The sequence below is a fragment of the Coregonus clupeaformis genome, unplaced genomic scaffold (assembly GCF_020615455.1).
Source record: "Coregonus clupeaformis isolate EN_2021a unplaced genomic scaffold, ASM2061545v1 scaf1144, whole genome shotgun sequence".
NCBI classification, from domain to species: domain Eukaryota; kingdom Metazoa; phylum Chordata; class Actinopteri; order Salmoniformes; family Salmonidae; genus Coregonus; species Coregonus clupeaformis.
Window position 1 is genome coordinate 50,874 of NW_025534598.1, and position 27,855 is coordinate 78,728.

The following is a 27,855-nucleotide window of genomic DNA, read 5'->3' on the forward strand; positions in this document are numbered from 1 at the left end:
GGAGTCTGTGGTTCTGAGGTTAAAACCATACCTTGCACCTGAGAGGTGTAGGTTCAATCCTCAACTCTTACACTTTAGTGTGGATTTCTGCAACTCTTAATGTCAAACATACAACAGAGGAAGAAGAATCATTAACCTTTTACTGCAGTGGACTAAATCAGGGTCACAGAGTGATTCTTGGTACTCTTAAACAAGTCTACTTTGAAACATGAGTGGCGCAGTGGTCTAAGGCACTGCATCGCAGTGCTAGCTGTGCCACTAGAGATCCTGGTTCGAATCCAGTCTCTGCTGTAGCCGGCTGCAACCGGGAGACCAATGGGGCGGCGCACAATTGGCCCAGCGTCATCCAGGGTAGGGGAGGGAATGGCCGGCAGGGAGGTAGCTCAGTTGGTAGAGCATGGCGTTTGCAACGCCAGGGTTGTGGGTTCGATTCCCACGGGGGGCCAGTATGAAAAAAAGAAAAAAGAATAATGTATGCACTAACTGTAAGTCGCTCTGGATAAGAGCGTCTGCTAAAAAATGTAAATGTAAACAAAAGTATACACCTCACACACATGGTTATGGACTTAAAAAAAGAAGACACCTGTACCATGTCAGTTGAGTTGAAATGTATATATTTTTTGTTTTCCTCCCAATATGACCCTTTATATACATCACAGAAGACTGAAGTATCACAAAACTGTTTGACATAGAAACACCAGATTATTATATTTTTAATAATATTCATTCATTATGAAATTATGTAAAATATTAATAAGATTCCACCCATGAGGCCACTAGGTCATTTGTCTGCAGGAAAGGGGTACAGACTTGGTGGTTTAATAGTCAAAGCACTGACTTACAGCCAAGAGGTTGTGGGTTCAATTATCATCTATTTGTGCTTTTGTATACGTTTCTGCAACTCTCGATGTCAAAATTACAAAGAGAAGAGTAGCAAGTGTGAAGGAGTCTGTGGCTCTGGCGTAAGGATCTCCCCCCATAAAAAGTTTGAACCCACAGCCACTAGGTGTCAGATAAGCCTATAGCTGCAGACTAACACAATAGCCTTTTGGTACAGTATATCTTCAATCAAATGAGAAGCCATTTAGCACCCTCAAGCTTTAACGTACCTTCATATGGGTCTGCATAGTTACTTGACTGCACAGTACACCACCACCAACCCAATCATTCTACACGTCACCTTCCCTTAATCTCGTCCACCAGCCAGCTCTCTATGCACCATCAATTTGAGCCTGGCGATGAGGTTAACCTTCCCTTAACCAGCACAGAAAAGAAGACAGCTACATTACTAGCCAATAAAGATGCTTCACTCTTTTTTTGGGGGTCAAATTTATTGAACAGAAGTTGTAGATCAGACACTTCTGAGGTACATGTGGTTGACAGTGGTGGGGGTCAAAACAAACTGGAAACCCACAGATTTCCACACTGAAGGATTACACACAAACATTATTTTTTGATGATTAAAAAAAACTCTGACTAAATGGGTACCTCACAAAATTAATTCCACTTAATCCAATACACTGATCCTAATGTGCCAATTAAGTTGTAACTCATAAGTAGGAAAAATAATATACAAATATATCGTTTTTTAATCTTCCAAATACATTTTATATAGCCGTCTTTTATTTAGCACCAGGTATGATATGAAATAACTGGTATATGGTACTCTACTTGGCCAACGACAGATGTAATCTGACGGATGAGAAATAATTTCTGTTGTATAAAGAGAGGAGGTGCCACGTGGATCTCCTGCCTCTCATCCAGGAAAAAATTCTATAACCTTTCAAAATGCATCAGAGTCAGATTTGATTCCTCTAACTCCCTGAAAAAACTGCTGAGTTGTGAGGTATTGTCCAATGAACCTGAGTTACAACAACATTTCAATGGGAGAATGTAGCAAGGAAACGACAGAACACCAGATAAATGGAAAGAAGAGAGTAAAACATGCTATTTGAGAAAACTGCAGATGGTACTTCCAGTCCACGACATGTCCCACTTTCTTACTTTACCACTCTCTACAGTTTACATACAACAAGGAAAAAGCAAGGAAACAATAGGATACTTTAAAATTCATAATTTAGCAGCACACTCAAGTGAATATCACAATTATAAGATTGAAAAACAAAACGCTTAATAGCAGCAAGAAAAAGATATCAAACATAAACAGATCTATTTTGGCTTTCATCACTTAGAAATTAATTTAAGTAATTAATGTAAGTAATTAACATAAACAAAACTTGAAAGGCTTACTCATATCTTTTCTCCGTTTTTAGAAAATTGCGTTTCATGAGAAAAACAAGCAAATAGGTTCTAAGTTCTTTCCGCATTGTTGAACATGCATGCCAAAAGTAAAGAGCAAAGTTTTCTGCCTATAGGTTTAAAGATGTATGCAGTATGAAAATGTATGCACTAACTGTAAGTCACTCTGGATAAGAGCGTCTGCTAAATGACTAAAATGTAAATGTAAGACCGTATGTTTTTTTTGTTATTTTTGACATAGTATCACCCCATAAGGAAAATATATTTTTTCTGACAAACAAGCTGAAATGTGGAGCAAAACGAAATGCAAAAAAACAATGAACCAGAAAAAAACATTATGATGTGTAATCCTTTCTTAGGACCATCATATTGATTTGGATATGAAGCAGGCAAAAATAAAATTCAAGTTAAATGGATGTAATCAAAGAATCAAGTCTAGATGTGATTTGTTTTAAAGCATTCCTAGGTTTGCATTGCAATTGATTTGGTTCCACGTTGGTAAACCCTTCTCCTACTAATTGGTCAGGAAATGCTTTCTAGTCATTGTGCATCACCCTAAGTGGGAATCCAGCCCAGCGAATATCAAATAACTTAAAGAAAAAAAATCATAATAAAAAAATAAAACATTAGAAAACCCATCTACCCCGTTTGATCACCATCCCCTTCAGCTTTTATGGAACATGTTTTTAAAAGTGCATTTAGGTTGATCCAAGTCTTTGATCATGACTTAAATATCTAGTTGGATTTAACAACAGGATGGCCCTTACAGGAAACATTCCAGCACACCAAACTGCTCCCTCGTGATCAACTCTTGACCTATCAGAATGATAACCGTCTGCAGCCCTTCCAATCAAGAACAGGCTTGTTCCGGTGTGCCACTCGAGAGCTTCCTACCATGTCTTCATCCATTTCCCCCTCATTTCAACTGTCTGCAGTCCTTCATTTCATGGCACCAATCGTGCCGTCTCTAGTTCCACTCTCAAAACCTCCCTTTTTTGCCATCTCCTCTCACTCTCCAATAGGCTACTCCACCTTTGCCTAACTTTCTCTGGTCTAAATGTTCCATACACTCCAACTCTACAAAACATTTTTAACAATCCATCTGACACTAACAAACAACTGTTGTTTCATTCTCATCTCCAAACTAAGACCATCCCTTCAACATGCTGTCTTCCTTCCCTTAGTATTGGCTTTGGCTGATACAGAACAAAAACATGCTTTCACGCCAACTTTACTGACAGACTTAAACAGTGCTCCCTGGTATAAAAGGTGTATATGATCCTCAATAAAAAAAAATTATAACGTGCAGGAGTTTCTCAGAGCACACAATCCAATAACATATAACAACAAAAATAGCCTTGTTCATTTCAAAAAGTAAATATTGGCTTGGTATTAACTTGGCAATGAAATCAAGACCTTAACAGCTGATAGTTGTTCTGTCCTCACTCTCACCCTTAGGGGGCAGTATATACACACCCTCAGGTCTCCTCATGTGTGTCTCTCTACCCCCCTCTCTCACTCTCTCTCTCTGTGTTCTGTGTGAGTGGGCCCAGCCCTCTCCTGGCCAGCATATAAGACCATAAATAGGAAGCAGTGCTACAGATGCACAGTTTAGCAGGCAGGAGATGCAGCTCTCCTCCTCCTGTACATTAGCTTCTCCTAAGTAAAGGTGTATGAACACTGTGCAGAACCAAACCAGCACTTACTGTAATGTAAAGCACACAGTACTACAGGGGCTTCCTGTATTTGAAACTGAGGGAAACGCCCACTCACTGTGAAATTGATAAATGCTTAATAATGATTAACAATTATTATTATAATAATCATAAAACTAAATTATATTGAAATAATGATAACAATATTTATAATAACAATAATTATAATACAATAATATGAATAATAACTAAATGTTTTTGCTAGCTTTTTTCAAGTGAAAAACAATATTCTTAATTTTTATCAAGTAAAAAACTAAAATTTCTATATTTCATAATTCAAGTATGCAAATCTATTCAGGTTTCCTTTCTGCAAACCTAAGGCACTATCAAGTTTTCAAATACATTTTGTGTCTAAATAGCTTGTTTAATTTAATATGGTACATATGTTAATATGTGACCAGCTAAATATAGATGGGAGCCACCCAATTTTCTTTTAACCTATTCTCTATCTTGTTTATAAAAGTTCTTATCAGTTGATAATTCCAGCATGATGCTGTTGGCAGCTCATAGACTGTCATCCCAAACTTTGTGGGACCTCACAGGTTGACTTAACACACAAGGGTGGGAACTCAAAGATTGGTGTGGCATTTAGTGGTGGGAGTTCATTGGTTGACTTGGCATATGTGCTGGCAGCTCATTGCTTGACGTTGTTGGATCCCATAGATTGACAGAGTGACGTGATTGCTGGGAGCTCGCTGGTGGACGTCACTCTTGTAGATGGTGGTGGTGGGAAGCTCATAGGTTGACGTCGCGTACGTCTGTTGGGGTGCTGGATACGTCTGTTGGGGTTCTGGACTGGTCTTGCTGCTCCATGGTCTTGCTGCCCGGCCTGCCTCGGGCCTCCTGCCTCTGCTGCTGTTGCTCCTGCTGCAGGCTACTGGCCAACACCCGCTCTATCTGCTCCTGACACCCCTTCAGACAGTCCTGCAACACACACAGAGAATAGACATCAATACACTAACACCTCTCCTTTAGGGGCTGTACATACACGCACACACACTCTTGATTGACCCCAGACACCTGTGGACAAACAGTTAACGCTGTCACACAGTTACACGTTTGACATCTGACTGTTATTGGAATACCTTTGGTCACATGCATGGCAGGCCAGGCCGGGAGGGAATTATGGGTCTTGTGATAGGTGGTCGTGCCTGTTTCATGACCAGTCAGTCACTAGAACAATGGGTACCAGCGCACACAGACAGCAGGCGACTCAATGGGCCCTTGAATCCTCTCAAACACACCTGAAGTGTGGGGAGAACATTCCTAATAGTCCTAAAGTCGATAACGGGCTGGACTCCCAAATGGTACCATATTCCCTTTATAGTGCAACATTTTTGACCAAGGCCCATAGGGTTGTTGAGAGGAACACAGCAGCCCTGAGACCAAAGAAACATTTCTCACCACTCAGGAGACAGCGGGTGAATCTCCAAAGTCATTTCCCTGATTCTGTGCGTCCTCTCGTGGGAGGTCTGACTCTACGGAGCCGAAAGCGCAGACCCTAAAGAGTGCATACAGCTCGCAAAGAGGCCAACATTCCTTTGAAATGTACAGATAATTAAAACATAATGGGCAGCAGTCTGAGCGCCAGCGTTGCCATGGCCACATAATAACCACAGGTCTATCAAGAGCTGCTGGGTTATTCCTAGTCTTAGACTGACTGTGGCCCCTGAGTCCCTGTGTGCTGCTGAAATGGCCTCAGGTTCCTTTGTGTAAGTCAAGGGCGCAGATTTACAGTGATAAAGATATATCTTAGACTACAATCAGCGATTTAATCTGTGACGTAAAATTATAGATTTTCGCATCTACAGTACATATACATATACAGTGCCTTCGTAAAGTATTCAGACCCCTTGACTTTTTCCACATTTTGTTACGTTACAGCCTTATTCTAAAATTGATTATATTAATTGTTTTCCTCATCAATCTACACACAATACCCCATAATGACAAAGCAAAAACAGGTTTTTAGAAATGTCTGCAAATGTATTAAAAATGAGACTCGAAATTGAGCTCAGGTGCATCCTGTTTCCATTGATCATCCTTGAGATGTTTCTACAACTTGATTGGAGACCACCTGTGGTAAATTCAATTGATTGGACATGATTTGGAAAGGCACACACCTGTCTATATAAGGTCCCACAGTTGACAGTGCATGTCAGAGCAAAAACCAAGCCATGAGGTCAAAGGAATTTCCGTAGAACTCCGAGACAGGATTGTGTCGAGGGACAGATCTGGGGAAGGTTACCCAAAAAAATTCTGCAGCATTGAAGGTCCCCAAGAACACAGTGGCCTCCATCATTCTTAAATGGAAGAAGTTTGGAACCACCAAGACACTTTCTAGAGCTGGCCGCCCGTCCAAACTGAGCAATCGGGGGAGAAGGGTCTTGGTCAGGGAGGTGACCAAGAACCCAACGGTCACTCTGACAGAGCTCTAGAGCTCTTCTGTGGAGATGGGAGAACCTTCCAGAAGGATAACCATCTCTGCAGCACTCCACCAATCAGGACTTTATGGTAAAGTGGCCAGACGGAAGCTACTCCTCAGTAAAAGGCACATGACAGCCCACTAGGAATAAGCCAAAAGGCACCTAAAGACTCTCAGTCCATGAGAAACCAAGCGTCAACTCTTTGGCCTGAATGCCAAGCGTCACGTCTGGAGGAAACCTGGCACAATCCCTACGGTGAAGCATTGTGGTGGCAGCATCATGCTGTGGGGATGTTTTTCAGTGGCAGGGACTGGGAGACTAGTCAGGATCGAGACAAAGATGAATGGAGCAATGTACAAAGAGATCCTTGATTAAAACCTGCTCCAAAGTGCTCAGGACCTCAGACTGGGGCGAAAGTTCACCTTCGAACAGGACAATGACCCTAAGCACACAGCCAAGACAAGCAGGAGTGGCTTCGGGACAAGTCTCTGAATGTCCTTGAGTGGCCCAGCCAGAGCCCGGACTTGAACCCGATCGAACATCTCTGGAGAGACCTGAAAATAGCTGTGCAGCAACGCTCCCCATCCAACCTGACAGAGCTTGAGAGGATCTGTAGAGAAGAATGGGAGAAACTCCCCAAATACAGGTGTGCCAAGCTTGTAGCGTCATACCCAAGAAGACTCAAGGCTGTAATCGCTGACAAAGGTGCTTCAACAAAGTACTGAGTAAAGGGTCTGAATACTTACACTACCAGTCAAAAGTTTGGACACACCTACTCACTACAGGGTTTTTCTTTATTTTTACAATTTTCTACATTGTAGAATAATAGTGAAGACATCAAAACTATGAAATAAAACATATGGAATCATGTAGTAACCAAAAAAGTGTTAAACAAATCAAAATATATTTTATATTTCATATTCTTCAAATAGCCACTCTTTGCCTTGATGACAGCTTTGCACACTCTAATTCAACCAGCTTCATGAGATAGTCACCTGAAATGCATTTCAATTAACAGGTGTGCCTTCTTAAAGGTTAATTTGTGGAATTTCTTTCCTTCTTAATGCGTTTGAGCCAATCAGTTGTGTTGTGACAACCCTATTTGGTAAAAGACCAAGTCCATATTATAGCAAGAAAATCTCAAATAAGCAAAGAGAAACGACAGTCCATCATTACTTTAAGACATGAAGGTCAGTCAATATGGAACATTTCAAGAACTTTGAAAGTTTCTTCAAGTGCAGTCGCAAAAAACATCAAGCGCTATGATGAAACTGGCTCTCGTGAGGACTGCCACAGGAATGGAAGACCCAGAGTTACCTCTGCTGCAGAGGATAAGTTCATTAGAGTTACAAGCCTCAGATTGCAGCCCAAATAAATGCTTCACAGAGTTCAAGTAACAGACACATCTCAACATCAACTGTTCAGAGGAGACTGTGTGAATCAGGCCTTCGTGGTCAAATTGCTGCAAAGAAACCACTACTAAAGGACACCAATAAGAAGAAGAGACTTGCTTGGGCCAAGAAACATGAGAAATGGACATTAGACCGGTGGAAATGTGTCCTTTGGGCTGGAGTCCAAATGTTTGGTTCCAACCGGCGTGTCTTTGTGAGACGCGGTGTGGGTGAACGGATGATCTCTGCATGTGTAGTTCCCACCGTAAAGCATGGAGGAGGAGGTGTTATGGTGTGGGGGTGATTTGCTGGTGACACTGTCTGTGATTTATTTAGAATTCAAGGCACACTTAACCAGCATGGCTACCACAGCATTCTGCAGCGATACGCCATCCCATCAGGTTTGCGCTTAGTGGGACTATCATTTGTTTTTCAACAGGACAATGACCCAACACACCTCCAGGCTGTGTAAGGGCTATTTTACCAAGAAGGAGAGTGATGGAGTGCTGCATCAGATTACCTGGCCTCCACAATCCCCCAACCTCAACCCAATTGAGATGGTTTGGGATGAGTTGGACCGCAGAGTGAAGGAAAAGCAGCCAACAAGTGCTCAGCATTTGTGGGAACTCCTTCAAGGCCATTGGAAAAGCATTCCAGGTGAAGCTGGTTGAGAGAATGCCAAGAGTGTGCAAAGCTGTCATCAAGGCAAAGGGTGGCTATTTAAAGAATCTCAATTATAAAATATATAACACTTTTTTGGTTACTACATGATTCCATATGTGTTATTTCATAGGTTTGATGTCTTAACTATTATTCCACAATGTAGAAAATAGTAAAAATAAAGAAAAACACTTGATTGAGTAGGTGTGTCCAAACCTATGACTGGTATACTGTGTGTAAATGTGATATTTCAGTTTTTTTAATTTTTGTTATTAGCAAAAAAATCTAAAAACCTGTTTCTGCTTTGTCATTATGGGGTATTGTGTGTAGATTGATGAGGGGGGGAGATGTAATCAATTTTAGAATAAGGCTGTAACCTAACAAAATGTGGAAGAAGTCAAGGGGTCTGAATACTTTCCGAAGGCACTGTATATATATACAGCTGTGGAAAAAATTAAGAGATCACTGCAAATTTTTCTTAAATCAGCATCTCTACATGTATGACAGCCATTCCATTCCAGTGTCTGTTGAATTCCAACACAGGCACACCTCATTCAACTGAATTAGGTACTGATTAGGTGATCACCTGAACCAAATCTTATTTAACGAGGAAAAGTATAAAAACCACTGCTGCGGTCATCACTATCCTCTTGCAATAGGACCAGCTGGATGGCAAAAACAGTGCTAGTAGTACCTCAAAAGTATTATTAATCAAAAAATAACTACTGACCATGCCAAAAGAGTTGAAAAGGAACGTTTTGAGTGAGGAAAGGAAGGGTTCAATTCTGGCTTTACTAGCAGAGGGATACAGTGAATTTATACAGTAAAATTTCAAAGATGGCGGTTCATAAGAACAAGGTCAAGCAGCAGACATTGGGGACAACAAAGCTACAGACCGGCAGAGGGCGAAAACGACTCTCTACTGACCGGGATGATCGCCAACTCATTCGAATGTCACTCAACAACCGTAGGATGACATCAAGTGACCTACAAAAATAATGGCAAACGGCAGCTGGGGTGAAGTGCACGGCGAGGACGGTTCGAAACAGGCTCCTAGGGGCAGGGCTGAAGTCGTGCAAAGCTAGAAAAAAGCCCTTCATCAATGAGAAGCAAAGAAGAGCCAGGCTGAGGTTTGCAAAAGACCGTAAGGATTGGACCGTAGAGGACTGGATTAAGGTCATCTTCTCTGATGAGTCCAATTTTCAGCTTTGCCCAACACCTGGTCGTCTAATGGTTAGAAGGAGACCTGGAGAGGCCTACAAGCCACAGTGTTTCGCACCCACTGTGAAATTTGGTGGAGGATCGGTGATGATCTGGGGGTGCTTCAGCAAGGCTGGAATCGGGCAGATTTGTCTTCGTGAAGGACGCATGAATCAAGCCACGTACAAGGTTGTGCTGGAAGAAAACGTGCTTCCTTTTGCTCTGACATTGTTCCCCAACTCTGAGGATTGGTTTTTCCAGCAGGACAATGCGCCATGCCACACAGCCAGGTCAATCAAGGTGTGGATAGAGGACCACCAGATCAAGTCCCTGTCATGGCCAGCCCAATCTCCAGACCTGAACCCCATTGAAAACTTCTGGAATGTGATCAAGGGGAAGATGGATGGTCACACACCATCAAACAAAGCCGAGCTGCTTGAATTTTTGCGCCAGGAGTGGCATAAAGTCACCCAACATCAATGTGAAAGACTGGTGGAGAGCATGCCAAGACGCATGAAAGCTGTGATTGAAAATCAGGGTTATTCCACTAAATATTGATTTCTGAACTCTTCCTAAGTTAAAACATTTGTATTGTGTTGTTTAAAAATGAACATGAACTTATTTTCTTTGCATTATTCGATGTCTGACAACACTGCATCTTTTTTGTTATTTTGACCAGTTGTCATTTTCTGCAAATAAATGCTCTAAATGACAATATTTATATTTGGAATTTGGGAGAAATGTTGTCAGTAGTTTATAGAATAAAACAAAAATGTTATTTTTACCCAAACACATACCTATAAATAGTAAAACCAGAGAAACTGATAATTTTGCAGTGGTCTCTTACTTTTTTCCAGAGCTGTATATATACACTGCTCAAAAAAATAAAGGGAACACTAAAATAACACATCCTAGATCTGAATGAATGAAATAATCTTATTAAATACTTTTTTCTTTACATAGTTGAATGTGCTGACAACAAAATCACATAAAAATGATCAATGGAAATCAAATGTATCAACCCATGGAGGTCTGGATTTGGAGTCACCCTCAAAATTAAAATGTAAAACCACACTACAGGCTGATCCAACTTTGATGTAATGTCCTTAAAACAAGTCAAAATGAGGCTCAGTAGTGTGTGTGGCTGCCACGTGCCTGTATGACCTCCCTACAACGCCTGGGCATGCTCCTGATGAGGTGGCGGATGGTCTCCTGAGGGATCTCCTCCCAGACCTGGACTAAAGCATCCGCCAACTCCTGGACAGTCTGTGGTGCAACGTGGCGTTGGTGGATGGAGCGTGACATGATGTCCCAGTGTGCTCAATTGGATTCAGGTCTGGGGAACGGGCGGGCCAGTCCATAGCATCAATGCCTTTCTCTTGCAGGAACTGCTGACACACTCCAGCCACATGAGGTCTAGCATTGTCTTGCATTAGGAGGAACCCAGGGCCAACCGCACCAGCATATGGTCTCACAAGGGGTCTGAGGATCTCATCTCGGTACCTAATGGCAGTCAGGCTACCTCTGGCGAGCACATGGAGGGCTGTGCGGCCCCCCAAAGAAATGCCACCCCACACCATGACTGACCCACCGCCAAACCGGGGATGTTGCAGGCAGCAGAACGTTCTCCACGGCGTCTCCAGACTCTGTCACGTCTGTCACATGTGCTCAGTGTGAACCTGCTTTCATCTGTGAAGAGCACAGGGCGCCAGTGGCGAATTTGCCAATCTTGGTGTTCTCTGGCAAATGCCAAACGTCCTGCACTGTGTTGGGCTGTAAGCGCAACCCCCACCTGTGGACGTCGGGCCCTCATACCACCCTCATGGAGTCTGTTTCTGACCGTTTGAGCAGACACATGCACATTTGTGGCCTGCTGGAGGTCATTTTGCAGGGCTCTGGCAGTGCTCCTCCTGCTCCTCCTTGCACAAAGGCGGAGGTAGCAGTCCTGCTGCTGGGTTGTTGCCCTCCTACGGCCTCCTCCACGTCTCCTGATGTACTGGCCTGTCTCCTGGTAGCGCCTCCATGCTCTGGACACTACGCTGACAGACACAGCAAACCTTCTTGCCACAGCTCGCATTGATGTGCCATCCTGGATGAGCTGCACTACCTGAGCCACTTGTGTGGGTTGTGGACTCCGTCTCATGCTACCACTAGAGTGAAATCACCGCCATCATTCAAAAGTGACCAAAACATCAGCCAGGAAGCATAGGAACTGAGAAGTGGTCTGTGGTCACCACCTGCAAAACCAGTCCTTTATTGGGGGTGTCTTGCTAATTGCCTATAATTTCCACCTGTTATCTATTCCATTTGCACAACAGCATGTGACATTTATTGTCAAATCAGTGTTGCTTCCTAAGTGGACAGTTTGATTTCACAGAAGTGTGATTGACTTGGAGTTACATTGTGTTGTTTAAGTGTTCCCTTTATTTTTTTGAGCAGTGTTTATATATATATATATATATATATATATATATATATATATATATATATATATACACACACAGTGGGGAGAACAAGTATTTGATACACTGCCGATTTTGCAGGTTTTCCTACTTACAAAGCATGTAGAGGTCTGTAATTTTTATCATAGGTACACTTCAACTGAGAGAGATGGAATCTAAAACAAAAATACAGAAAATCACATTGTATGATTTTTAAGTAATTAATTAGCATTTTATTGCATGACATAAGTATTTGATACATCAGAAAAGCAGAACTTACTATTTGGTACAGAAACCTTTGTTTGCAATTACAGAGATCATACGTTTCCTGTAGGTCTTGACCAGGTTTGCACACACTGCAGCAGGGATTTTGGCCCACTCCTCCATACAGAACTTCTCCAGATCCTTCAGGTTTCGGGGCTGTCGCTGGGCAATACGGACTTTCAGCTCCCTCCAAAGATTTTCTATTGGGTTCAGGTCTGGAGACTGGCTAGGCCACTCCAGGACCTTGAGATGCTTCTTACGGAGCCACTCCTTAGTTGCCCTGGCTGTGTGTTTTGGGTCGTTGTCATGCTGGAAGACCCAGCCACGACCCATCTTCAATGCTCTTACTGAGGGAAGGAGGTTGTTGGCCAAAATCTCGCAATACATGGCCCCATCCATCCTCCCCTCAATACGGTGCAGTTGTCCTGTCCCCTTTGCAGAAAAGCATCCCCAAAGAATGATGTTTCCACCTCCATGCTTCTCGGTTGGGATGGTGTTCTTGGGGTTGTACTCATCCTTCTTCTTTCTCCAAACACGGCGAGTGGAGTTTAGACCAAAAAGCTCTGTTTTTGTCTCATCAGACCACATGACCTTCTCCCATTCCTCCTCTGGATCATCCAGATGGTCATTGGCAAACTTCAGATGGGCCTGGACATGCGCTGGCTTGAGCAGGGGGACCTTGCGTGCGCTGCAGGATTTTAATCCATGATGGCGTAGTGTGTTACTAATGGTTTTCTTTGAGACTGTGGTCCCAGCTCTCTTCAGGTCATTGACCAGGTCCTGCCGTGTAGTTCTGGGCTGATCCCTCACCTTCCTCATGATCATTGATGCCCCACGAGGTGAGATCTTGCATGGAGCCCCAGACCGAGGTTGATTGACCGTCATCTTGAACTTCTTCCATTTTCTAATAATTGCGCCAAAAGTTGTTGTCTTCTCACCAAGCTGCTTGCCTATTGTACTGTAGCCCATCCCAGCCTTATGCAGGTCTACAATTTTATCCCGGATGTCCTTACACAGCTCTCTGGTCTTGGCCACTGTGGAGAGGTTGGAGTCTGTTTGATTGAGTGTGTGGACAGCAGTGGCGGCTCCTGAAAAAATTCTCAGGAGGGGCAATTTTTCTGATGATTTAGGTGACCTACACACATTTAAAAAAAGATATGTCCAGCAACAACATGAAGACAGGGGCAGCATATAAGTCAATACCAGAAGCATTTATTGACTGATCTCAAAAGTGTTGGCTTACCAGGGTTGGTGGAGCCCTCAGTTTCATCTTTGCCTCGCAAAGCTAACTCAAACACTCCGCAAAACTTCACACACTGGATTAGCCGGCTGAGGATGTGGCGGTTCTTGCTAATGTCGTAGTAAATATATTTGTTATAGTGAATATGGAATATGATATGTTGAGTAAAATGTTGTGCTAAGATCTATTTAGGTCAGGAGCTGGTTATAAGTTCTGTTCCTATCCAATAACAATGGACAAAAGGGTCCTATCTTGTCAGCCTTGTCAGCAGGTGGCCAAGGACAACACCCACGCCATAGGCCTCTCAGTTCTTCCAACTCACGAGTTCTTGCTCTGAGGACACACACACACACAAACACACACACACACACATCATCACTGTTAAACACACACACACACACACACACACATCATCATCACTGTTAAACACACACACACACACACACACACAAAAATCCCCTCTCTTAGGCTGAACATTTGAAGACAGAGAACCCGACTCAGAGCCAATGCAACAGTGACAGTAGCCTGCAGGGGACCTCGCCCAACTCATCAGGACCAATCAGAAGATCAGAACTACTAGATTGAACCTACTTCATTTATTGCATAAAATGTCTGCACACAATGTTTCGGGCTCTCTTCAGATAATAATAATAATAATAATAATAATAATAATAATATGCCATTTAGCAGACGCTTTTATCCAAAGAGACTTACAGTCATGCGTGCATACATTTTTGTGTATGGGTGGTCCCGGGGATCGAACCCACTACCTTGGCGTTACAAGCACCATGCTCTACCAGCTGAGCTACAGAAAGTGGATACTCATGGATGCGCATTGCAATTGTAAAATGTCAACACAATTGGAGACACCACGTCATTTTTGGAGACATGTTATTGACAGTAAACTATTGTAGATGCGACTGCTAACTAAATAAAACATTTTAGCTGGCTAGCTAATCATCTTAGCTAAATGTGGGGCAAACAATTCAGTTATTCACCGTTAATTTGAGGGATTGGGGTGAAAGAAATCGAGTTACATAGTGATACTTTACGATATACTGTATTGACAATATCGCAATATTTTAGCGCTAGTTGGCTGTACCTGCACCAAAACACCATTATTGTTCCTTCATAGCTTGTTCTCAATCTTTTCACATTGGGAGCAAATTTGTTTTCAGCACTTTTATTTCCATGACTGATCAAAACTCGTTCTCATGGCTTTCTGATCCCTCTGCAACAGACATATGGTGCGCAATAAAATCACAGTATCGAATCGCAATACGTATAGAATCATGAGACTCGCAATGCTGATGCATATATCTTATCGTGAGGTTCCTGGCAATTCCCAGCCCAAGTTCATTTGCCACAACAAATCTCTTCGCTAGCAAACGCGATGTCTTCTCCAAAACGGCAATGTGTCTCCAGCAATGTTTACTTTTTTGACGTTCTATGGCATCTCCACTTTCCAAGCATATATGACCACATGTAATATTTTGGTAAGTGATGCAAATAGTGAACTATGTAGGGCCAGGATGTAAAATATATGTAGCTGCAGCAATTTCTCTTATCTGATATGGTAAGTAATGGGGCTTAATTTATAGCTCCCTAAGAGTTTGACGAACGGGTCCGTGAACGCGATTCCAGATATATTTACCTCTGAATAAACTGCCTTTATTACACCATATCCACATCCAGTAAACTTGTGATTATCAACACTAACCTCATCGTTGTGGCGGCGGACAGCTAGCCTGTATCCCTCGTCATCCAGTTGAGTGAGTGGCAATGTCTTTTTCGTTCGTACCAATTTTTGGAAAATCCTCGGGTGTAGGACTTTCCGCCTTTAGTAGAAACCTGTTGAATTATTAAATTTGGTCTGGGAGGTCCTAATTGTTTCGTTGCCAATTTATCTCCATTTGTTCGCCGACAAAAAGGAACTTCTTTCAAACAATCCACTCTTTTCTCAGTTACGTTCATGGTTACGTAACGTATGACGAAAGCGCGTAAGTGCAAGCCCACAGACACCCATTGAGATTGTATTGAAGGCTCTGAAATTTGAAAAAAATAGATTTTACATGGGAGTCTATTACAGACTTCTGGGCGATTTTCAACCTGACTAAAATCGCCCCAAAAGGGGGGGGAGCCATTTGAAGCACGACTTTAGCCTGATTCGACATTTAGTGGCAGTGTGGCACTGTGGCAGATCAGACGTATAGATTACAACACTGATAACTACTGTTGCCGTGATATAATTGATTAGAAAAAAAATCCCTTCCTTTTCCCGTTTGGCAGTGCGTCGCCCATATCGCCCTATTGAACAGGCCGCCCCTGGTGGACAGGTGTCTTTTATACAGGTAACAAGTTCAAACAGGTGCAGTTAATACAGGTAATGAGTGGAGAACAGGAGGGCTTCTTAAAGAAAAACTAACAGGTCTGTGAGAGCCGGAATTCTTACTGGTTGGTAGGTGATCAAATACTTATGTCATGCAATAAAATGCAAATTAATTACTTAAATATCATACAATGTGATTTTCTGGATTTTTGTTTTAGATTCCGTCTCTCTCAGTTGAAGTGTACCTATGATAAAAATTACAGACCTCTATATGCTTTGTAAGTAGGAAAACCTGCAAAATCAGCAGTGTATAAAATACTTGTTCTCCCCACTGTACATACAGTGAGGGAAAAAAGTATTTGATCCCCTGCTGATTTTGTACGTTTGCCCACTGACAAAGACATGATCAGTCTATAAAGCTTTATTTGAACAGTGAGAGACAGAATAACAACAAAAAAATCCAGAAAAACGCATGTCAAAATTTTTATATAATTTGACTTTAATGAGGGAAATAAGTATTTGACCCCCTCTCAATCAGAAAGATTTCTGGCTCCCAGGTGTCTTTTATACAGGTAACTGTGATTAGGAGCCCTCGGCCTGGGGCTCCATGGAAGATCTCACCTCGTGGAGTTGCAATGATCATGAGAACGGTGAGGAATCAGCCCAGAACTACACGGGAGGATCTTGTCAATGATCTCAAGGCAGCTGGGACCATAGTCACCAAGAAAACAACTGGTAACAGACTACGCCGTGAAGGACTGAAATCCTGCAGCGCCCGCAAGGTCCCCCTGCTCAAGAAAGCACATATATAGGCCCGTCTGAAGTTTGCCAATGAACATCTGAATGATTCAGAGGAGAACTGGGTGAAAGGTTGTGGTCAGATGAGACCAAAATCGAGCTCTTTGCCATCAACTCAACTCGCCGTGTTTGGAGGAGGAGGAATGCTGCCTATGACCCCAAGAACACCATCCCAACCGTCAAACATGGAGGTGGAAACATTACGCTTTGGGGGGGTTCTGCTAAGGGGACAGGACAACCTCACCGCATCAAAGGGACGATGGACAGGGCCATGTACCGTCAAATCTTGGGTGAGAACCTCCTTCCCTCAGCCAGGGCATTGAAAATGGGTCTTGGATAGGTATTCCAGCATGACAATGACCCAAAACACACGGCCAAGGCAACAAAGGAGTGGCTCAAGAAGAAGCACATTAAGTCCTGGAGTGGCCTAGCCAGTCTCCAGACCTTAATCCCATAGAAAATCTGTGGAGGGAGCTGAAGGTTCGAGTTGCCAAACGTCAGCCTCGAAACCTTAATGACTTGGAGAAGATCTGCAAAGAGGAGTGGGACAAAATCCCTCCTGAGATGTGTGCAAACCTGGTGGCCAACTACAAGAAACGTCTGACCTCTGTGATTGCCAACAAGGGTTTTGCCACCAAGGTTTGCCACCAAGTACTAAGTCAAATACTTATTTCCCTCATTAAAATGCAAATCAATTTATAACATTTTTGACATGCATATTTCTGGATTTTTTTGTTGTTATTCTGTCTCTCACTGTTCAAATAAACCTACCGCTAAAATTATAGACTGATCATGTCTTTGTCAGTGGGCAAACGTACAAAATCAGCAGGCGATCAAATATTTTTTTCCCTCACTGTGTGTATATATATATATAGCAGTGGAGAGTGGTGGGAGGAGCTATAAGAGGATGGGCTCAATGTAATGGCTGGGACAGAGTCAAACATGTGGTGTCCATATGTTTGATACCATTCCATTTACAGTGGGGGAAAAAAGTATTTAGTCAGCCACCAATTGTGCAAGTTCTCCCACTTAAAAAGATGAGAGAGGCCTGTAATTTTCATCATAGGTACACGTCAACTATGACAGACAAATTGAGAAAAAAAAATCAGAAAATCACATTGTAGGATTTTTAATGAATTTATTTGCAAATTATGGTGGAAAATAAGTATTTGGTCACCTACAAACAAGCAAGATTTCTGGCTCTCACAGACCTGTAACTTCTTCTTTAAGAGGCTCCTCTGTCCTCCACTTGTTACCTGTATTAATGGCACCTGTTTGAACTTGTTATCAGTATAAAAGACACCTGTCCACAACCTCAAACAGTCACACTCCAAACTCCACTATGGCCAAGACCAAAGAGCTGTCAAAGAACACCAGAAACAAAATTGTAGACCTGCACCAGGCTGGGAAGACTGAATCTGCAATAGGTAAGCAGCTTGGTTTGAAGAAATCAACTGTGGGAGCAATTATTAGGAAATGGAAGACATACAAGACCACTGATAATCTCCCTCGATCTGGGGCTCCACGCAAGATCTCACCCCGTGGGGTCAAAATTATCACAAGAATGGTGAGCAAAAATCCCAGAACCACACAGGGGGACCTAGTGAATGACCTGCAGAGAGCTGGGACCAAAGTAACAAAGCCTACCATCAGTAACACACTACGCCGCCAGGGACTCAAATCCTGCAGTGCTAGACGTGTCCCCTTGCTTAAGCCAGTACATGTCCAGGCCCGTCTGAAGTTTGCTAGAGTGCATTTGGATGATCCAGAAGAGGATTGGGAGAATGTCATATGGTCAGATGAAACCAAAATAGAACTTTTTGGTAAAAACTCAACTCGTCGTGTTTGGAGGACAAAGAATGCTGAGTTGCATCCAAAGAACACCATACCTACTGTGAAGCATCGGGGTGGAAACATCATGCTTTGGGGCTGTTTTTCTGCAAAGGGACCAGGACGACTGATCCGTATAAAGGAAAGAATGAATGGGGCCATGTATCATGAGATTTTGAGTGAAAACCTCCTTCCATCAGCAAGGGCATTGAAGATGAAACGTGGCTGGGTCTTTCAGCATGACAATGATCCCAAACACACCGCCCGGGCAACGAAGGAGTGGCTTCGTAAGAAGCATTTCAAGGTCCTGGAGTGGCCTAGCCAGTCCCCAGATCTCAACCCCATAGAAAATCTTTGGAGGGAATTGAAAGTCCGTGTTGCCCAGCGACAGCCCCAAAACATCACTGCTCTAGAGGAGATCTGCATGGAGGAATGGGCCAAAATACCAGCAACAGTGTGTGAAAACCTTGTGAAGACTTACAGAAAACGTTTGACCTGTGTCATTGCCAACAAAGGGTATATAACAAAGTATTGAGAAACTGTTGTTATTGACCAAATACTTATTTTCCACCATAATTTGCAAATAAATTCATTAAAAATCCTACAATGTGATTTTCTGGATTTTCTTTTCTCATTTTGTCTGTCATATTTGACGTGTACCTACGATGAAAATTACAGGCCTCTCTCATCTTTTTAAGTGGGAGAACTTGCACAATTGGTGGCTGACTAAATACTTTTTTTCCCCACTGTATTTCATTCCAGCCATTACAATGAGCCCGTCCTCCTATAGCTCCTCCCACCAGCCTCCACTATTTTTTAAATTTTGTATTCTTTTTATTTTTTTGTCATTTAGCAGACGCTCTTATCCAGAGCGACTTACAGGAGCAATTAGGGTTAAGTGCCTTGCTAAAGGGCACATCGACAGATTTTTCACCTAGTCGGCTCGGGGATTAGAACCAGCGACCTTTCGGTTACTGGCACAACGCTCTTACCCACTAAGCTACCTGCCGCCCTCCACTAATATATATAATGGTAGCTAACTCCGTTCCGTACATATGTGGGCAACCACAGCATTCAAACGAGGCTGCATTGAAAACTAATGGGACTGTAGCGACTGTGTTGGCATCAAACGACGTAACGTACGCCACGCATTATTCAACTCACTCTGTGCCATACAGCCTCTTTCCACCAGGTGTAGCGCTTCTCTCGCAGATTAAGGAAATGATCAATGGTGAGTGTAAAATTAATTACTCGTGAGTTCATCAATAGTTAATTTAATCAATTTTATTTTTTGCGCATAATCACTGCGAGCCATCATGACTCTCAAAAACCGTGACACCCACAGTTTAATTGTGAAGATAAATTTAGCACCGCCATAAAAACCCGTCGACACAAACCTTCAAATAGGTATGTAATGAGACATTATATAAACTCTTTATAGTGTTTTATTTACATTTTAGAGGTGATAAGTTGGACAAATTGGGTGAAAAAAGCCGGAGAAATGGTGCTTTACAATGGTATTCATATTACAGTTATCTGGAAGTATTATGTTTTTGGGGTGCTAAAATAAGGTCAAATGTACGGAACAGCGCGATGGGCGTTAGCTACCGTTAGTGTGAGCGGGCTCTCAATGCATGTCATCTTAAAGAGTTAGGAAATCTGTGCTTGTTTCTTTGCTGCCATTTCCCCTGGAAAGATGGAGCCTCTGTTAGGGATTAGCAACATGCTCTTTCAGGAGGGAGAAGAGCTAAAGTGGGAGCCATGCAAAGGAACTGCCTGCCTGTGTCCTACCACAAGAATGTGGGCCCTGGGTTCTAAGAAGACATTCCCTCGCCTCTGCTCTTTATAGCTGCAGTCTGGGTCCCGAGCCAAGACCCACAGGCTCTGACTCCATGAAAAGTAAATAGCTTCAATGTGCAACTACTGCAGGCATACTGTAGCATCGCTCTTGTTTATCAGGACGATCTCCGTGCTCCAAGCCCAGAAACGTTGGTGAATAGCTAAGTCTAACAGGTAGACGAAGAGGGTGTCGGTGCCCAATGTTGGAACACATTAAGTATTTTGCGCTATACACTCGCCAACACTGATATTTCCACCTCTTCAAAAGTTCCCTGCCATGCTCCTAAAATGTCTGCCGTGTAGCACTTACCTGATCTCAGATCTGTTTGTGCTGTATGAATTGGCCAAACAGCACAAACAGACCTGGGATCAGGCTATAGACACTACTTACCACCTCTGTGTTGGTGATCTTAGCCAGCAGGTCAATCAGATGGTCTCGACTCAGGGCCTGGTCTGATTGGTCCAGCTGTAGGCCGCAGACGGCCGCCCCCACGCTGCCCGAAGCGATCATGGAGGGGGGGTTCATGGCGAAGCTGAAATCTGAGGACAGGAGACAACGTGATCCGTCAGTCACCTGTCGGACATCAGTGAGTTCACAACAGTCAAGTCAAGGGGTGACAAACCAGAATCGTAGTTACACATTCAAGTCAAGTAGTCCAAAGGAAGTGAGGAAGCATTTAAAGAGGGACAAATCTATAATATAAGTTACGAACTGAGTTGAAATCTACTTTCCCATAGATTAACACATTCACACAAGATGCACTATCAAGTCAAGGAGTAGTCCAAATGAAGTAAGGGAGCTGAGCATTTAAAGACGTTCAAACATCTTTATAATCTCTTAATATGAGTTCTTAAAGAGCTTAACCCAACTTTCCCACAGTCTAACACATGTCCAAAATGGCCGTGGTGGAGTCTGTGTGTTTTCCCTCACTCTGCCTCAGCTGTGATTAGGAAAACAGAGGAGGAATCCTCCTACTCAGTGAGCAATAAGTTCCAGGAACTACTCCCACTTGTCTACCATCAACCAGGCCCAGAGCCCTGAGCGACAACAGCCCTGCTGGCTGGCGGGGGAGGGAGGAAGGAAGCAGGCCTAGAGGAAAGGAAACGGCCCTAACGTGGACTGGGGTTAGCTCCAGCTCTAGCCCCAGCACAGCACAGTCCAGCTAAGCACAGACCCTGGTCTCTGTGCTGTGGCCTTCTCTCTCTTTATAGAAAGAGGATGTGACTGATATCTTTGGATCAACCCCAGGGAGTAGTCCAACCACTCTCGTCTCCTCCTCAAGAGTCCAGCTGTGCAAAGGCCAGAGAGCTCCCCTGTCATGAGAACAACATTCAGAGCAGCACATAAAACCCCAAACATTTACATTACTGCTAAACCACAGCGGATTCTTTTTTTATTGTGGCTGTTTTGCGCTTGTGATATAAACGGGCAGCTTATGAATAGTGGGGAGACCGCTGAAACACGCCCAAATAAAAAATGCAACACTAAAATGGCACTAAACAGCCACAGGGCATGAACCTCATTGAAGGAGCCTATGGCTTGAATACCATATTGTAGTAAACAAGAACTTATGGGCCAGATCGGATCAAAGAGACACATAAGCTAGTTGGGACTGTCTTATTACTGCAGTCCATTCAATCATAACAAGGACATAGGAGGTAGGACATACAGTAGGATATAGGAAAGGAAACAAACCCATTGGGATTCACCCTTAGAGTTTAGGAAGGGCCTGAAGCAGCATCTGCTCCACAGCAGAGGTACAGAGGCTAGGGGAGGAAGGAAGGAAGACTGCCGGCTGCCAGTTCTGACTTGTCAAACCTGGAAGGGCCTCTGTCAACAAACAATACTCAGAAAGAGAGAGCGAGAGAGCAACCCAGCTGCTGCACCCGAGTCTTCCTAGTCCACAGAGGTGGTGGTGGAAGGGGAGCCAAACAGCAGGCGAGGAGACTCATCCACCCACTGTCATCACAGGGGGAGGCTAACCTAAACACTACACGCACTGAGAGGATTCTCCCAGCCTCCTTCAACTATACTATTAATGCCTTATATGCTCAAAGTGCTCTGATACAGCTTGCATCTGCTTTTAGCAGCCGTTCTAATGTAAAGATGACCCCATTAGGCTACGAGCAGTGTTCCAGTGATGGAAAGAGAAACGTGGAGAGCAGTCATTGGATGGATGTGTGTTTGTGGTCCCTGCCCTTAGACTGCAGAGTAGAGGGTCAGATGAGTGCAATCAACGATGAGTCACAATGTCAGACAGATTGTGAACGAGAAAGAGGAGAGACTATCCTATCAGGAAGCAGAAGGTCTCCTGAGGTCATTTCCTGTTATTACCTGTGGCACACAGGGCGATGAATGTCTGTGTGTGCTTGCGGACCACAGATAGCTTCTCTTTGGGCAGGGGCAGTCTGCCTATGATGTGATCCACAAAGTCGTTTGGGATGACTGCCGCCATGTTCCACTTCAACTTCCCTAGGACCACCAACTCCCACTCCTAGAGGACAGAGACGGAAGGAAGAAAACAAAGCATGAGAAGAATTGCAATGTCTTGTGGATCATTATTATGCATTCACCACTTTACTCAGCCTTACTGTCAAAAAATGCATGAGCTGGGTTTATAAACTGCTGACACTTTATAGGGTTTTATTGCTGAACGATTAACCAAAATGTTGGTTTTTAAACTACTAATTGACTGACGTCGTTTTTTCCCCCCTTCTTCTGTGACCTTTCCTTCTTCTGTGAGCTCAATGCGCACATCTTACAGTTTCTCTAGAGATAAATCAGATCGAGCCTGAACTGTGCGATGTAGTAGGGAGTTGTCCTTTCCAACAGGCCAATATACTACATAGTTTAGCGCATTAAACGTGGTAATTAACTACAATGACCAAAATCCATTGCGCATCTACTTGTCTGGTCTGAGTTTAATTTATGCCTGCTACAGAATAGAGATAAATGCACTATCATGAGGTGATATAGAGAGCAGCTGTTGCTTCACGAGGTATCTCTACCTGAAAATACACGATCTAATGAATTGATAGTTGGTATTCAGCAGTCATAAAAGTATGCCTTATTTACTTTGAAGAACTACTAAAATAGTGATTTAGTCAGACAGCATAGGCAGCAGCTCTATAGAGATGAGATGATGACTTGGAATGAAATAATAGTCATCAAATAAAACAAATGTAATATACACAACTGAAATACTTTATTAAAGTAAAATTATGTGAAATTATGGTTAATAAGTGATAAGCAGTAATGGGCAGTCACTGCCATCATGGGACTTTTATAAATTGTTTTATTCTGTTGTAGGGTATTGAGGGGATGTTTGAGGAGTGTTGATCCTGTTACTCATCTGTTTGCCATGAAATACCATGCATACCATCAAGTCTGTCTCAATTCAGAGGAGATATCATTCAACACCAGTACAACATTTTCCTTGACTCTCTATTTGCTCTCTCTCTCGCTCCCTCTCTCTGTCTGAATATTTGTCTGCATGGTTCTCTCATTGTTCTTCAACTACCCGCCCTCCAGGACACCTACAGCACCTGATGTCACAGGAAGGCCAAAAAGATCATCAAGGACATCAACCACCCGAGCCACTGCCTGTTCACCCCGCTATCATCCAGAAGGCGAGGTCAGTACAGGTGCATCAAAGCTGGGACCGAGAGAATGAAAAAGCTTCTATCTCAAGGCCATCAGACTGTTAAATAGCCATCACTAGCACATTAGAGGCTTCTGCTGCCTATTGAAATCACTGGCCACTTTAAGAAATGGAACACTAGTCACTTTAATAATGTTTACATATCATGCATTACTCATCTCATATGTATATACTGTATTCTATAATATTCTACTGTATCTTAGTCCATGCCACTATGCCATTGCTTGTCCATATATGTATATATTCTTAATTCCATTCCTTACTTAGATTTGTGTGTATTGGGTATATGTTGTGAAATTGTTAGATAATACTTGTTAGACATTACTGCACCGTCGGAGCTAGAACCACAAGCATTTCGCTACACCCGCAATAACATCTGCTAAACACGTGTATGTGACAAATACAATTTGATTTGATTTGATGTGACGTGTCGAACCTCGCCACTGGTTCCAGTCCCAGCCAAAGAGACAGCAGCATCGCAGCCACAGTTGCTTCCTTCCTGTCACAAGCCTTAGCTAGTCTTTGGTCTGCACCGCCCGCGTTGGTTAGCACGCTGCGGGGAGCTTTTATGTTAAAAGCAGCCTCACCCCAAGGGGAAAAGGAATGGAACAAAACAGCCAATGTGATAAATTCAGCTGATCCCCCAACTGGTTTCCTCTTTTGAGATGATGTGTCAACCCGAGACGGAGGCTCAGGCTGTGGCAGTGAACGCCCATGTTTACTGAAACCCCTCTGTTAGCGTGGACAGGGACAGCCCCCTCTCTGAGCGGCTCTCTCAGATGATATGGGCAGCCCAGGACAAGCGTCAGCCATACAGCGAGACTTCATTCATCCATATAGGTTTCCTACCAGCGCAGCGCCACACATGCAAACGATTAACCTATGCTAAGCCCGTGGAGAATGTAGACTGAAGATGTGCAGGGAGGAGGTCTGTTCTGTTGTCGCTGCTGCGCTCACTTCCTGGTCAGCTGCCCTTGCTAGAAACCCCCTGAATTCCCCTCTCTCTCCCAGCTGATGCACCAGCTGTGGCTCATTGACAAAGAATCTCAATTTCACCATGTCTCTTCTTAGCCTGGTCCCAGGTCTGTTTGTGCCGTCTATGATGAGTTGGCATTACTGTGACCTTAGGAATTGGCAAGACAGCACAAACACATCTGGGACCAGGCTAGTCTCTAACTATAAGTTTCCATTGACTTTTTCCAAGGAAACTTCTAGCACAAGGGTTGTGTGCTGATGCAACCCCAGCAGCTGGACAGCAGAGGAGAAGAGGAGACAGTCCTATAGCTCTCCTATGGTGATTCATATTTGGCCTCTTGAGCAACATGGGTGGGACATGCCATTTACTGTAGAAATATTGATGTAATGGTAGGGAGGAATGTCTTATCTGATACTAGGGAGTGACCGGCTTTAAATAGTTTCTAGGAGGGTGGGCTGGTTAACTGGAGGTCCCCTGTGGGATAACCTGTGAATTACTGGCCCCTGCGAGAGACCAATCATTCAATTAACAACAGAGAGAGTGGTCAAGAAAACACAGTTGGATATTATGAAACTAATGCATATAAACTTCCTCAACCAGTGGATCTTAATAGAACCCTTTCTGGATTTATGCACTACTGTTTCTTTCTACAAATTATTGATTCACAATGTTGGAAATGTTTAAATCCTTCTACCACAAGACAAATAACTGCCACTAGATGGCAACACAGGCCACTTCAGTTCAGATCTGATCAGGCACTCTCCTCATGCATGCATAGGCCTACTGTATGGCCAAGGAAGGAATCAGTCTCCAGAACTGTACACTGACATATCTAACTAAATATGTCTGAAGAAAAAAGTATAATCTTGTACAATTATTGGGCTATACATGAATGTATGATGTTTTAAGTAATTGCATACTTTTCCATGCATTAAGAGAAAACAATAGTTTCTTACCAGCAGCTCCCTTGGTGTGATGGAGTTGTCTGTGTACATGCACAGCTTTTCTGCAGTTAATGGACGACTCTCCTTTAACTTTGTTGCAAGGAACATGCATACAGCTGCTAGAAGTTGCAAATAACACTTTCTAGTGGGCACCACCGCTAAAAATCTGTCCAAATAATTAATAGCCAAGGGGAAAACGTCTTCCTCAGTCTTCTCCTCTTCACAAACCTGGTGGGAGAGAAAAGTATTATTATATTAGGCCTACTATTTCTATTCTATCAATATTTACATTAATGTCTGCAGAAACAAGAAAATATCGAATTTCAAAATGTGCATGATGGGAAAACCAAATGTGATCTATGTTGTCGATATTCAGTCAGTGGATCCGCATTAAAAGCTTAAATATCAAAGTATATCAAAAGGCTCTCATTCATTATAGCCTGTAGCGGAAGTCATGAGCAAACACCCACGCTGCTCATTTCGCCATGTCCGACATATTTTCAAAAAATAATTACTAATATAAATAAATTAGCTACAGCAGGGAAATTGTATGCGTAATGTTCATAAGCCATTCCTAAACCATTCCCGAAAATTGTGAGAATAATTTGTCTTCGATAAAGGTTTATAATTGCAAAAACGAAAGTAGCCTGTGCGTGCTTGCTGTTTTGAGGCAGCAAGAACTGGAAATAATATTTTCCAAAAATGGTCATAATTATTCAGAACGTTCGAATTGGATAGATTCAACATGAAAATGAAGCTTAGAATGTCTTCTTTCATTTGACTGATTCCATAACCAATACAATCCAAGATGTTGACATTCCGCGAACTTAAATGCATGGTGATGACTTTAGCTAGCCTGGTGGAACTTCCGAAGCACCACAACGCATTGCATGGGTCATTTCTCAGTGAATTAAATTGTAAAAATTCGGCTACACGACATGCATGTCAGCTCTCAAAACAACCATGCTATGAAACTTTAATAAATCATCTGAATAAATACACAACCTTATTACAGAGTTATTAGAACATGCGCCTATGAGCAACTTGCAACATGCTTACACAAAAACGCACACACACCCCTGTGTGTTAATTTGGATTAGAGAAATCAAATCGTATTATACAAGGCACACTTATTAGAGTGAGAGAAGTAAATTACATGCCTTCAAACAATATACCTGACCAATGCACATGTAGGCTAAAAACGCTCACAAACCTCGTGCATCCATCCTGCAACCATTCGCCTCATTTGTGGCTGAATGTCCTTCTGGACACATTTAAAATACGAACATTGCGGTAGAAACCTGTCTTCAATGGTTAGCAGACTTTGCAATACTCTGTCGTCATAGAGAATGTTGGGGTCAATTTGGGCTCTCACGACTTTGTCCTCGAAGCAAAGAAGTTCCATGGTTCGGTTCTTTCCTTTGCAGAAAAAATTTATAACGTCAAAACAGTAGTTGGGACAGTGTAAAACTGCTGGAGAAGTAGGCTATTCGGGAGGAAGCATGGGTGAGACTGCAGGGTTTATTCCAGCGTAGTCCTGCCTCTCGATAGCCTCTGTTTCCTCTCAGCCCTGGGCTTTAGGCTACTTTCTTCTTATTGAAGTCTGAATAAACGCAGGGTAGGCTATAGGCTATGACGCAAGCATATCTCATTCTGCACAACAATTGGCTAGGCTATAGTGATAGATTGTACAACAAGCTTTTGCTCTATCTCTTGCTGTGTTGCTAGAAGCAGGAACCGGATGAATGCCACCTCACTCGTATAACTTGTCCCTCTCCCCACCCCAACTCCGGCCTCACACATGCGCTGATGCAGTGAAATCGAAAATATAGAAATGTCAGACATGAACCTAATCGATCACACTAGCATTGTGAGGTTTCT

General features: G+C 43.0%; 1 protein-coding gene across 1 annotated transcript; it reads right to left on the reverse strand.

Moving 5' to 3' along the window:
• Positions 1 to 666: 666 nt before the first annotated feature.
• On the reverse strand, positions 667 to 27,733 carry LOC121543531 (G1/S-specific cyclin-D2). The gene is made up of 5 exons (XM_041853467.2): positions 27,188 to 27,733; positions 25,987 to 26,202; positions 22,728 to 22,887; positions 20,784 to 20,932; positions 667 to 4,898 (listed from the first exon to the last, which is right to left on the reverse strand). Exons 1-5 carry the CDS (start codon positions 27,377 to 27,379, stop codon positions 4,710 to 4,712), a joined length of 906 nt encoding a protein of 301 aa, XP_041709401.1. The 5' UTR covers positions 27,380 to 27,733; the 3' UTR covers positions 667 to 4,709.
• Between the last annotated feature and the right edge of the window lie 122 nt (positions 27,734 to 27,855).

Bases quoted from the DNA above. Each gene is read 5' to 3' on its own strand.
- LOC121543531 (XM_041853467.2), bottom strand. From the start codon at position 27,379: ATGGAACTTCTTTGCTTCGAGGACAAAGTCGTGAGAGCCCAAATTGAC. The intron at 22,888-25,986 runs GTAAGAAACTAT...TCTGTCCTCTAG, and splicing joins TCACACCAAGGGAGCTGCTG to GAGTGGGAGTTGGTGGTCCT. The intron at 4,899-20,783 runs GTAAGTAGTGTC...TGTGTGTTGCAG, and splicing joins AGATCACCAACACAGAGGTG to GACTGTCTGAAGGGGTGTCA.